Here is a 12,427-nt window from a genome sequence, read left to right as displayed (position 1 = left end):
TGTATGCAAATAAGCTCCGCCCGCTCGCACGCGCGCCGGAGATCCACCCCTAATACGGAGCTGGTCGGAAGCCCTGCCCATTCGTGCGCCGTCCACGCCTGCGCGTTGGCGGCGCCTCGCGGGTGGCCAGGTAACCTACGGCCCCCTGTTCCACTTTTTGCCGTCTTCCGCAGGATTGCGTCGTAGCGCTCCGGTTCCGCCCAGCCTTCTACCTCAGCCTCGAGGCGTGGGCGGGGCTGTTCTGACTTTATGACTCGGCATGCGTCTGGGGTGGTTACGCGTCCTGGGCTGCAGACCGGGCTCGGTGGTGTCCCGGGCGACCATCGTTGAGGGTGCGTCAACGACAGCGGCGGGAACCCGAGGGTGCCTGGAAGGAATCCTCGAGTGGACGTTTGGCGGGGTCCGAGGTTTCAGAAGCGCTGCTGTAGCCATGGCCCCGATTAAGGTGACCGCGGGCCCAGCCAGGCCTGACTTCTTTGCCTACCCGACTCCACTCATTTCTGCACGCCTCTTCGTCCCGCTTGTCTGGGGGAGAGTCACCGTCTTTATTACCTTCCCGCTGCCATAGAGGCTCCTCCCGCCGTCCGTTCCCCTTGTTTCCTTCAACAAGAGCCCGGTGGCTGCAACGATGTCGCCAGTTTTAGGGGTCTCGTGCCCCATCTCCTCTAACAGTTCTCAAGGCTTTTGGGCCTTCCCCTCGTCTCCCTGCCACACCCACTCTGGGACACCTGTGATGAGTCTCCACCGTTTTCAGGTGGCGTGCCATGGCTTCCCCCACCTATGGAACCATCTCCTTTACCCTTTTTAACCCCTATGCGTGTTCTTCTCCATGCCCTTCCGCTGCTTTTGTCACGTTATTGGGTATTACTCTCACTCCATCCTTTGAAACAGGTGATGTCTCTTAGAACCCTGTTTTGTCTCTCCCACCGCACCCTTCTGCTGAGTTTTTCAGCCCTCTTATCTTCTGGAACCATCCCCAGCTCCTTGGGGCTCCCCCTTGCTTCACAGTCTTCTGAGATCCCCTCCTTCTACTTCATCCTACAACCCACTGCTGGGTTTCTCCAGGCTCTACCCTCACCCCTGACTTTGCTCCCTTTGTCTACTTTTTCTGGCCTGTGAAGCCCGCACACACTCCCAGGAACACTGATCCCTCCCCCTTGAAGGGAGTCCTTCTGTACTCATATCTGCTGGATGTAGGGACCTGCCCTCTGCCCCCTGCCCCCTAGTCCTTCTGTACTCATATCTGCTGGATGTAGGGACCTGCACCCTGCCCCCCAGCCATCCCACCTTCTGCTGCCCTCCCATTTTTTTCTCGTCTTGATCAGCCGTGCCCGGTGTCCTCTCCCTCCGTGTTGTCAGGGCCCCCTCCTGCCCCTCTGTCTCATCTCTTTCCTGTAACTCACTTTGTGTACTCAACCTCTTGTGACACCCAGAGAGGCCGTTCCCTTTTTTCTGTGGTCACCGACTGGCCCTTAAGAGGAATAGGGCCACCCTGAAACTTGGAGGATGTGGGGTAACCAGGTGGTCGCAGGAAAGGGACCTCTGGAAGCTCCGACAGCGGTGGACTTCCCTGCCGGGTGTCAACCCGGGCTCCACGGGACCAGGCAGGGCTCCTCAGCCCTCTCTGGGCACCCCCACCCCGCCCTTGCGGCCCTGCCCTTGCCCTTACTTTGGAGTCCTTCTTTCTAGGTTGGAGATGCCATTCCGTCGGTGGAGGTATTTGAAAAGGAGCCAGGCAACAAGGTGAACCTGGCAGAGCTGTTCAAAGGCAAGAAGGGAGTGCTGTTTGGCCTCCCTGGGGCCTTTACCCCTGGTTGTTCCAAGGTGAGGCCTGCGCTTCTGGGCTCAGCAGTTGGGATCTTGTGTGTGTGTTTGTATTGTTCACGAGTCCCGCAGAGTCCTGCTTAGTCCCGCGACAGCTTGTACCAATGGGATGTAGGTGATATGACAGTTAAAGAAGCATATCAGGTTTTTAAGAAATAAGTTGTGACTGTGCGTGTAGGGATGTAGGAGAAAAGGTGGTGCAACGCCTCTCATTGATCCTGCTGGGTGACTAGACAGGGCTGTGGAAGGGACTTGGGACTCAGGTAGATGAGGCGGTCCTGCTCGTGGGACGTTCACGGTCTTGAGCGAGGAACACTTGAACTTGGATCCGAGCTTCTTAGTTGTTGCTGTTTAGTCGCTAAGTCGTGCCAACTCTCTGCAACCCCATGGACTGTAGCGCGCCAGGCTTCTCTGTCCAGGAGATTTCCCAGACAAGAATACTGGAGCGGGTTGCCATTTCCTTCTCCAGGGGATCTTCCTGATGCAAGGATCGAACCCACGTTTCCTGCATTGGCAGGCGAATTCTTTACTGTTGAGCCACCAGGGAAACAAAAAGGAACTGTGGCTTACCCAGTTCTCATTGTCTGATGAAAGGGGTCGGTGTCGGGAAATGAAGAGGGCTTGGAGACAAAGCGTGGGCTGAGGAGCAGAGGCTGTTACCCACTTGCTGACTCTGGTTCTCCTCCCCAGACCCACCTGCCAGGGTTCGTGGAGCAGGCTGACGCTCTGAAGGCCAAGGGGATCCAGGTGGTGGCATGTCTGACCGTTAATGATGTCTTTGTAACTGAAGAGTGGGCACGCGCCCACAAGGCAGAGGGCAAGGTGAGCTGTGGATCCTGTAGGGGATCTGGGGCCAAGGTGGAGATTTTTTTGTGACTTTTGCTTTCTCCTTAGGTTCGGCTCCTGGCAGACCCCAATGGGACTTTTGGGAAGGTGAGTGCACTCCCAGCCTCCATCCTGAAAGCAGGGACTTGAAGGGAGACGGCCAGTGTGGGGAGCGGCTAGGGGACTGGCCTGTTCTGGGCGTTCCTGACCTTTCCTCTGCTTCTCCTTTCAGGAGACAGATTTGTTACTTGATGATTCACTGCTCTTTCTCTTTGGGAATCACCGACTGAAGAGGTAAAAGTGGGAGGGTCCCCCTTGGGGGGTTCGCCTGCTACCCCACCTGTCTCCATTGTCAGCCTCCAGGCCCAGGCTGTTTGACGTGGCCCGGCCCTTCTTTCTGGCAGGTTCTCCATGGTGATAGAGGATGGCATCGTCAAATCCCTGAACGTGGAGCCAGATGGCACAGGCCTCACCTGCAGCCTGGCTCCCAACATCCTCTCACAGCTCTGAGGCTTGGAGCCCAGATATCCTCCTCCGGCCCTTTCCTGTTTTACCGGGCCAGTCGTGGGCAGAGGGCCCCAGCCTAGCCTGTGATCACTCAGCTGAAATCTTGGCCAAATTTCTGCAATAAACACTTCTGGTTTATGTCTGTCTCCTTGGTTTTGAATTGCTGCTTTGCCCAAGGCCAGGCCTCACTGACCGTCCAGCTGTGAGGGTAGTGGGCAGAGGCTGAAGTGGGGACTCATAAAGGACTCTGACTTAACTTAGGCAAGTCAGAGAAGGCCTCTTTAGGGAGGTGTCATGAAGCATCCATCTATAAGCTGAGAAAGGGCCAGTGGTCCTGCCGAGGGAGCTCCTCCGGAAGGCTCTGGACTTTCCGAGTTTGGCTAGGGCCCGTAACCGTTTGCATTTGATACCTGCATGATGGCCAATCTCATTTTGACTGCAGACCTCAGGGTAGAAACTGGCCCAAGGCACCCCCCCCCCACCCCCTCACCTGGGCATACCCTCAAATTCTGCTGAACCCCTTTTGGGAGCACCCACATCCCAAGAAGGGCCCCTGGCACCTTGGGACCATCTGATGGGCAAAAAGGGCTCCATCGGCAGAGCTAGTGCTGGTTCAGCCCCAGGGGTGGGAGGTGATGGGTGGTGCAGGGTCCCCGTGGCAGAGTCTAGGTGAGCTGTGGAAGAGAGGAGACGCTGGTAAGGCTGGCCCTGCGGTCAGTGTGTTGTATGTTGTTAGGGGCCAGGAGTCAGGGAGGCTGGCAGGGCTTGAGGCCTAGGAGCATTCTGTCTGCAGGCCTTGCCCTTGGGCCTCTGCCTCTTGGCCTCGGGAAGCCCTGTGCTTGGAAGCAGGCTGATTATTAGGCACCAGCTGTGTTTAAGAGCTCACAGTCTAAGGAGGGGGCAGATGCTTGAGGTATGCTAAAAATCCTCACAGGATCCTGGGCATTGAGAACTGTTATACCACAGAGAGGTTAAACAAGTGGACCTGGCTCCTCCAGCCACGTAAGAGGAGTTTGGATTTGAGCCAGTCAGTTGGCCTCGGCGAGCTTTATAGCCCCGCCCTAGGTCCCTTCAGCACCAGGCTCTAAGGGGTTCTCCCTGCCCTTCAGGCCATCTGGGGAGCCTCAGGGCAGCTCAGAGCTGGCTAAGGCAGGCTAAGAGATCTTAGGAAAGATCAAGGAAAGGCATTTTGGAGGACACAGTCCTTGAGGCAGTGGGGCTGGTGTGCCTGGTGGTGGCAACAATGTAGCCATAGTTACAGAGGGCGGAATAGCCCCAAGGTGGTGGAGCACCTGAGTGAGGGGATGCTAGGAGGGCAGAGGGGCCTTTGAAGCGCTGTAAGCTCCTTACATTTTACCCTGCGGGCCCTCCAGACCAGCGAAGGATGTCTGTAGGGCAGTGACCCGTCAGATTCATACCTGGACTCCTCTGTGCAGGTGGAGCTGGACAGGGGCAGGCGGGAGACCTAGAAGAGGTCAGCGTGGGGCAGGATTGATGACTGAGTGTCCAGGAGGTGGGGGCTGGGACAGGGGACCTGTGGGTGTTGGAAGGGTGAGTCCAGGGGCCCACTTGGCTGGAGGTCTAAGGGGTGGATGGTTTGGGGAGAGGAGGGCCCTCGAGAGGGGGCCAGCCTACCTGCAGGGGTCCCAGCTGCTCAGCCTGCCCACCCACTGACCTTTGTCTCCTCAGTTCTCTTCCACAACCTGTCACCCCTCAGGAGTCCTGGGCTGGGGCAGGACAGAGGGCTGACCACACCTCCAGCTTCCCATCCCCTTGTGAGCTGTCCCTGCCAAGCCCTAGGTCACAGTGCTGTCCTGGCCTGGATGGCAGGAAGGCCCTCTCTTTCTGGACACCATCTCTCAGTTCTCTTGTCGTACAGATGAGGACACAGAGGTGTATGTAGACGTCCCCCCACGGTCACTGTGTGCACCCTGGTGAGTGGTCTGGAGGCTCCGGGAGCCTGAGAGAGAAGTGAGCGTCGGAGCTGGCAGCTGGGCTCTCGGAGCCTGGAGTCTGCTGGCCAAGTGGGCCCCCCGCGGTCCAGCACCCTATTCCTCTTCCCAGCAGACCTCAGGCCACCCTGGCAGCTCCTCACCATCAGGGCAAGCCCAGTCTCCATCGATGCCACTCAGCTGCTTCTGTTCCTCCACTCCTGACCTCATGTCTGGACAGGCTGAGGTCCAGTGAGGCCTCTGAGAGGAAGCGTCCCCTCCAGGATCTCGTTGCCACTGGCTGGGCCTTTACGGCAGGGGAGGGCTCTTCTAGGCCCGAGGTGACCCCTTTGGACAGCATGATGGGAGTTGGGTGTGGGTGGAGGTGGGCCTTCGGTCTTAGTGGCCCTGGCTGCTGGCCGTGGGGCTGGGGGTGTCTTGTGAGCTGCTCCAGGTGCAGGAGTGCTTGAGATCAACCATCTCATGGTGTGCAAATCCACCTGCCAATGCAGGGGACATGGGTTTGATCCCTGGTCCAGGAGGATCCCACATGCTGCGGGACGACTAAGCCCCCATGCCACAACTACTCAAGCCCACCTAAGTGGATGTGACCCTCCTGGGCTGTTGGTGGTCAAAGAGCCAATGTTAAAATCAGTCAACAAGACCTCCAACATCTACCTGACATGGTGGTGGTGGTTTAGGCACTAAATTGTGTCTGATTCTGGTGACCCCATAGACTGTAGACTGCCAGGCCTGCCCTGTCCATGGGATTCTCCAGGCAAGAATACTACAGTGGGTTGCCATTTCCTTCTCCAGGGTATCTTCCCAACCCAGGAATCAAACCCGGGTCTCCTGCCTTGCAGGCAGATTCTTTACCAACTGACCTACAAGGGAAGCCTGTTTACCCTAATTATTCCTTTTAATTGTACAAGTAAAGAGGCAAGTTCAGCCATCCCTGGGTACCTGTGGAGGACTGGCATATCAGTAAGTAAAATCTAGATAGTCAAGAATATTGCTCAATATCAGTGATTCTGAGCCTTTTCTAGGCCAAAAATTCCTTTGAAGTATTGCTAAAAGCAATGCCTCTTTCCTTACAAAACACACATCTGAACATGTGTGTACACACATGGACACCTACATGCTCTTGAAAAGTTTCAAGGAACCCCTATGGTCCTACCAGAATTCCAGATGAGCCCCTCCCTGACCCGGGAAGCATCATAGCAGAGTGGGTCACCAGACTTCGGGCTCAGACCACCTGTGCATCCTGGCCTGCTACCGAGAAGCTGGGGACCTTTGGGAGGCTATTTAGTTTTCCTTGAGCCCCATTTCTCTCATCTTTTGTTAAAGTTCGTTTATTCTTGGCCGTGCCGGGTCTTCGTTGCTACTCGCAGGCTTTTCTCTAGTTGCGGCAAGGCAAGCCGGGGCTGCTTTCTGGTGCTGGTTCTCACTGTGGTGGCTTCTCTTGTTGCGGAGCATGGGCTCTAGGGCGTGCAGGCTTCAGGAGGTGCGGCTTCCAGGCTCTAGAGCACAGGCTCAGTAGTTGTGGCAGCATGCGGAATCTTCCCGGACCAGGGATCGAAACTGCGTGCCCTGCATTGGCAGGCGGATTCTTAACTGCAGGACCACCAAGGAAGTCCCGACCCTACTTCCCTTATCTTTAGAGTGGAAATAATCCAACTGACCTCATAGGGTCATCGTGGGGAACACATGAGACAATTTACGTAAAGCATTTGGTACAGTGTTTAGTACACAGTAAGTGATCAATAAATGATTGTAAAAAGAAAAAAAACCCCTGCTCTGCACCTTGCAGCCTGCATATTGGTAGGGAAAGAGCTGGGAGGCAGCAGAGAGGCCAAATCCCAGGCCTGTCCTTGGTGATTACTTTCTGTGGCTCCCTGGGCCTCAGTTTCCTCATCAGTATAATGGGGCTAGTGATGCTGTTAGGGCAAGGCCCCCAGTATTCTCCTTAGGTTGCCCAGCACTCGAAGGCTCACTTGAAGGAGCTGGGACGATATCTCGGGGGAATCTTTGTCATCTCTTAGAGAATCAAACCTGAGCTGATATCAAGAGAGGGTTGGAGGGGGTCCCAGCATCTCTAGCCTAGAGCAGGCTTGGGCTGCAGCTGTGCAGGCACCATGATTAGGAGCCCTGGAGGCTACTGGCCCCGGGGGAACACACCCTGCTGATCTGGGTTGGGGTTTAGCCGCACAGGCATCAAGGAGTGACAGAGAACAAGTACGTGTGTGTGTGTGTGTGTGTGTGTGTACTGCTGCTGCTGCTGCTAAGTCGATTCAGTCGTGTCCGACTCTGTGACCCCCATAGATGGCAGCTCACCAGGCTCTCCCACCCCTGGGATTCTCCAGGCAAGAACACTGGAGGGGGTTGCCATTTCCTTCTCCAAGGCATGAAAGTGAAAAGTGAAAGTGAAGTCGCTCAGTCCCCGTCCGACTCTTCCCAACCCCATGGACTGCAGCCCACCAGGCTCCTCCATCCATGGGATTCTCCAGGCAAGAGTCCTGGAGTGGGGTGCCATTGCCTTCTCCTGTGTGTATGTACATGTGTGTCTATAACTTCTAGACAAGTTTGAGTAATATCTGTGTAAGTGCACAGCTTTTTTGGTGTTCACAAACATGCATGTTGTCTGCTACGTTATTTTTTTCCGCTTATGTAGGATGCACTGCCTGACGTGCAGGATCTTAGTTCCCTGACCAAGGACTGAACCCCTGCCCCTTGCAGAGGAAGCAAATGAGCCTGAACTACTGGACTGCCACGGAATCCCCTGCTATGTTATTACTATTAGCACCAACTCTTCCCGTTTGAGCTTGGGATTTTTTTTTTTAATTTAACACAGATAAGGTAACCTGCTTAACATGTGTTTTGGGAAGAAGTAAAGAAGTACAGGGAGGGAGAGAGAAAGCTGTCTTCTCTTCAGCGTCTTGGATATTGGTCCCCACTGTTTCAGCATAAACTTGACTGTGTGCTGTGCTGTGCTTAGTCGTTCAGTTGTGTCTGACTCTGCAATGTCATGGACTTAGCCCACCAACCTCCTCTGTCCATGGGATTCTCCAGGCAAGAATACTGGAGTGAGTTGCCCTGCCTTCCTCCAGGGGGTCTTCCTAAACCAGGAATTGAACACAGGTCTCCGGCATTGCAGGCAGATTCTTTACCATCTGAGCCACCAGGGAAGCACGTTTGACTACTGTGGTTCTGAATTAGAACTAGACTTTTCTTGAGAGTGATGTAAATACCAGTGACTTAATATAGAGGCTTAGCTCACAGACATGCAGAGGGAAGGTGGATAACATAGGGCTAGTAGGGCAGCTCCATGATTATTCCCAACCTGTGCGCATTTTGTCTTGTTGCTCTGCCATGTTAAACAAGGGACTTCTACCTCACAATCCAAGGTGGCTGCTTGAGTTCCAGCTATCACAGTCAAAATCCAGCCAGCAGGATGGAGGAAATGGGGAACAGGAGATAAAAGTCCCCTACTAGCTGTCGACTTAAAAAAAAAAAAAAGACAAAATGTGAGAGTTGTGAGTTAAGTTTTATTTGGGGCAAAATGGGGACCGCGGCCCAGGAGACGGTACCTAGATAACTCTGAGAAACTGCTCCAAAGAGGTAGGAGGGAAGGACAGTATATATGTGATTCTGATGAAGGAAGAGTACATGCAATCAAACACATATTTTTTCTAGAAGGTTTCTGTCAGTCTGATGAAGCTTTCCCGCTAGTCACGATAAACAGTCATCACCATGAAGGATTTTAGTGCTTTTCTAGATATGAGGAGACAGGGGAATTGGGCTCATAAAATCAGCTCCTGAAAATATCTTAACCATCTGGAGACCTGTCCTGCCAGTATTTCCCCCCAAACACAGAGTGTCTCATTTCTGCTCTCCGCCCTAAACTCCTTTCAGGGGATGTTAAAGGTCAGCAGCTGCAGCAGCACAGGATCGAATCCTGGAAGAGGTAGATGGCAGGCACCCACGTCAAGTGCCAATTCGTAGCTGCCACAGCTGTCTTTTAAGAAATTCTTCTGGGGCTTCTCTGGTGGCTCATTGGTAAAGAATCTGCCTGCCAGTGCAGGAGACGTGGGTTCGATCCCTGATCCAGGAAGAGCCCACATGCCATGGAGCAACTAAGCCACGACGGTTGAGCCCATGTGCAGTAAAGTCTGTGCTCTGAAATAAGAGAAGCCACTGCGACGAGAAGCCCATGCACCACGAGTAGAGGAGGGCCCGTACAGCAGTGAAGACCCTGCATGGCCAAAAATAAATAAATTTTAAAAAGGAAAGTTTTTCTGGAAGCTGCCATGTATTATTTATGCTGAAATCTCATTGGCCAGAGCTTAGTCACATGGGAAACATTGATTTTATTCCACACTGTCTTGTGTCTAACTAAAAAGGCCATGATTCTGTTATTAAGAGAGAAAGGATTTGGAGTGGACAACAAATAGTGTGGGCCACATGGGGGGATTGCCTCTGAGCAGAGACTTTAGGGGCTTCATGGCCTCCCAACGGACAGAGTCACTTTCTGGCTGCTTCCATCGCCTTGGCAAGGGCACATACTAAGCTGTCCTAGGGACTGAACTCAAGCCCCTCTGCAGTAGAAGCTTGGAATCTTAACCATTGGACCAGCAGAGAAGTCGACAGATGAAGCTTTTTTTGACATATAATTCACACATCATAAAATTCACCCTTTAAAAATGAACAAGTCAGTGGTTTTCAATCTGTTCACCAAGTTGTTCAGCCATCACTGCTACTGAGATGGGTTTTTAATCTCAGTGACTTCACCCAAGATGAAGCTGATGCTTATCTCGCTGAGCATCGCAGTGCATGTGTGTCTCTGGGTACTTATGAAAGCAGGTCTGGACTTTCAGGGGTTCCACTTGCCCCGGTGAACCCTCAGCATCACCCCAGTACCGTGCATCTAGCCACTGTTTGTTGAGAGTCATCTCCGCACCGGGCATCGTGTGGGGCTCCGGGACACAGCAGTGAATATGCTGGGTATGAGCCCTGAGAGCACCACTACCAGACATGACTCCCAGCACAGGTCTCTTGGTCTGGGCAGCACCAGGGCAGCTCTGGTTCCCACCTCCGTGCGCTTACAGTCTTGGAGAGGGCACCAGTAAGCACTCCAGGTGAGTGCTTACTATCAGTGTGGTGAAGCTTCTAGGGAGCAGCACCAGTCGGGTCGTTGGGGTGTCACAGAAGGACCCTGCCCATTACCTGCCCTTCCCATGGGGGAGAGAAAGGGAGAGAAGGACTTCTAGCTGCAGCCAAGAAATGATTAGGCGGACTTCCTTGGTGGTACCATGGATAAAAATCCACCTGCTAATGCAGGAGACATGGGTTCGATCCCTGGTGTGAAAGATCCCACGTGCCACAAACCAGCTAAAGCACATGTACCACAGCTACTGAGCCTAAGCTCTAGGGCCCAAGAGCTGCCCAAGAAGCAGGCCCAAGAAGCCCACCTGCCTAGAGCCCGTATTCCACCACAAGAGAAGCCAGCGCAGTGAGAAGCCTGTGCACCGTAACGAAGAGTAGACCCTGCTCATCGCAACTAAAAAAAGCCAGAGTGCAGCACAGAAGACCCAGCGCAACCCAAAATAAAATAAAAAATGGAATTTTTCTTTTAAAGAAATGGTTAGGCGATAGCCAGGTGAGCAGAGGTGGAAGCCCATTCCACCTCTGAGGTGGGAACAGCCTGTGTAAAGGTTAAAGGTGAGGCAGGTGAGAGAGTCCCGGACTGAGCAGCCCAGGCGAGGGGATTCTGTCCACAAGCACGGCTGGGTGCTCTTGGTGGACATCTGCGCGTCTCCGGGATTTGGTTAGGAGCAACGTCAGACACATTCCTGATTTTGTTTCCTCCTGGGCTCCTTCCTGGGGGCATGTTCCCAGATGCCGAGAGTGCCTGGGTCAAAGGGCGCTGATGGTTTTACTGGTGTCTGGAAACCCCAAGGCCGTTTTAAAGAGCCAGTTACTTGTCTTGTGGGGACGTGTTCTTGTGTTCCTCTCCCCACAGTGCACCAACCCGTTTTACCTTCTGGATTTATTTTTTCCTTGCTTAATGAATATTTAATGGTACCTTGGCGCTGTCTTTGATGCGTGCGTCTTTAATTATGAGGCAACCTCGGGGCTTGGTGCTGGGCCTCTCTGTGCTCACTAACCGGGCTCTGGGCTCCAGCCTTGCCCTCCCACCAGGCAGCAATAAGGCAATGGGGATGGCAGTGTGGTGGTGGTGGTGGGGGAGAAGCAGCGGCTCCCAGAGGGAGGCCTTGTGTTTACCCTCAGTCACCCTGCCGACGCTCACACCCCTCTGAGCCTCACTTTCCACATCTCTGAAACAGGAGTTCATTTGTTCAAAACCACTTCCTGGCTGCGTGGCCTGAAGCAAGTGACTTAGCTTCTCGGTGTTTGGTTTCTTCATAAAAAGGGGATGGTAATAATAGGATCATACTTTATGGCTGTAGAGGGGCTTGAACACATCATATGTGTTCACACTGATGAACACGTATGAAGGACAGAGCTGGCGTGGGCAAGTTGTCAGCATACGCTGTCACCGCCCTGGACAACCCCACGGCGTCCCTGGCCTTGGGAGCTTCTGTTCTAGTGGGGAGCAGATGGAGCAAACAAGGACAGATGCAGTGGAGGAAGTCTACGAGGGGAGGACTTCCCGGCGGTCCAGTGGTTAAGAATCCGCCTGCCAATGCAGGTGACACGGGTTCAGTCCTTGGTCTGGGAAGGTTCCACAGGCTGCGGGGCAGCTAAGCCCGGGCACCACAACCACTGAAGCCTGTGCGTCTAGAGCCTGTGCTCTGCAACGAGAGACGCCACTGCGAAGAGAAGGCCTCGCAGAAAGACTGGAGTCTCCTTTAGAAAGGGAAGATCTCTTCTGAGAAAGAGGCCATTAAGGACGCCAGTAGGGTGAGAAGGGGCAAGACAGGGGAGGCAGAGGGTGTGCACACGTGTTGGGCAGACAGGGTTGTTCCAGGCTGAAAAGTGAGAGTGAAAGTCGCTCAGTCACGTCCAACTCTTTGCAACCCCAGGGACGGACGATACAGTCCATGGAATTCTCCAGGCCAGAATACTGGAGTGGGTAGCCTTTCCCTTCTCCGGGGGATCTTCCCAAGCCAGGGATCAATCTGGGTTGGGAACCAGCTGAGTCATAAGGGAAGCCCAAAGATACTGGAGTGGGTAGCCTATCCCTTCTCCAGTGGATCTTCCCAACCCAGGAATCGAACCAGTGTCTCTTGCATGGCAGGCAGATTCTTTAGGGGAACAGCAAACTCAAAGGTGCTGAGGGTGAGAGAGAGACTGAGGAAGCTGGAGCAGGTGTGCAGCTA

At 53.9% G+C, this 12,427-nt stretch overlaps 1 protein-coding gene across 1 annotated transcript; it reads left to right on the top strand.

Annotated features, from left to right (window-relative positions):
* Positions 1–88: 88 nt before the first annotated feature.
* PRDX5 (peroxiredoxin 5) lies at positions 89–3,294 on the top strand. Its single transcript, XM_005894087.3, has 6 exons — positions 89–445; positions 1,690–1,824; positions 2,515–2,646; positions 2,719–2,757; positions 2,882–2,943; positions 3,054–3,294. Exons 1-6 carry the CDS (start codon positions 260–262, stop codon positions 3,157–3,159), a joined length of 660 nt encoding a protein of 219 aa, XP_005894149.1. The 5' UTR covers positions 89–259; the 3' UTR covers positions 3,160–3,294.
* Positions 3,295–12,427: the final 9,133 nt, after the last annotated feature.

This window comes from Bos mutus, chromosome 22, assembly GCF_027580195.1.
Source record: "Bos mutus isolate GX-2022 chromosome 22, NWIPB_WYAK_1.1, whole genome shotgun sequence".
NCBI classification, from domain to species: Eukaryota; Metazoa; Chordata; class Mammalia; order Artiodactyla; family Bovidae; genus Bos; species Bos mutus.
Note: the sequence above shows the minus strand (reverse complement) of the source record. Positions and strands in the feature narration are given on the sequence as shown.

What these genes read in the sequence shown, in the direction of transcription:
- PRDX5 (XM_005894087.3), top strand. Translation starts at nt 260, where the DNA reads ATGCGTCTGGGGTGGTTACGCGTCCTGGGCTGCAGACCGGGCTCGGTG. An exon ending in CCCACAAGGCAGAGGGCAAG is followed by an intron (nt 2,647 to 2,718) that starts GTGAGCTGTGGA and finishes CTTTCTCCTTAG; the next exon opens with GTTCGGCTCCTGGCAGACCC. An exon ending in GGGAATCACCGACTGAAGAG is followed by an intron (nt 2,944 to 3,053) that starts GTAAAAGTGGGA and finishes TCTTTCTGGCAG; the next exon opens with GTTCTCCATGGTGATAGAGG.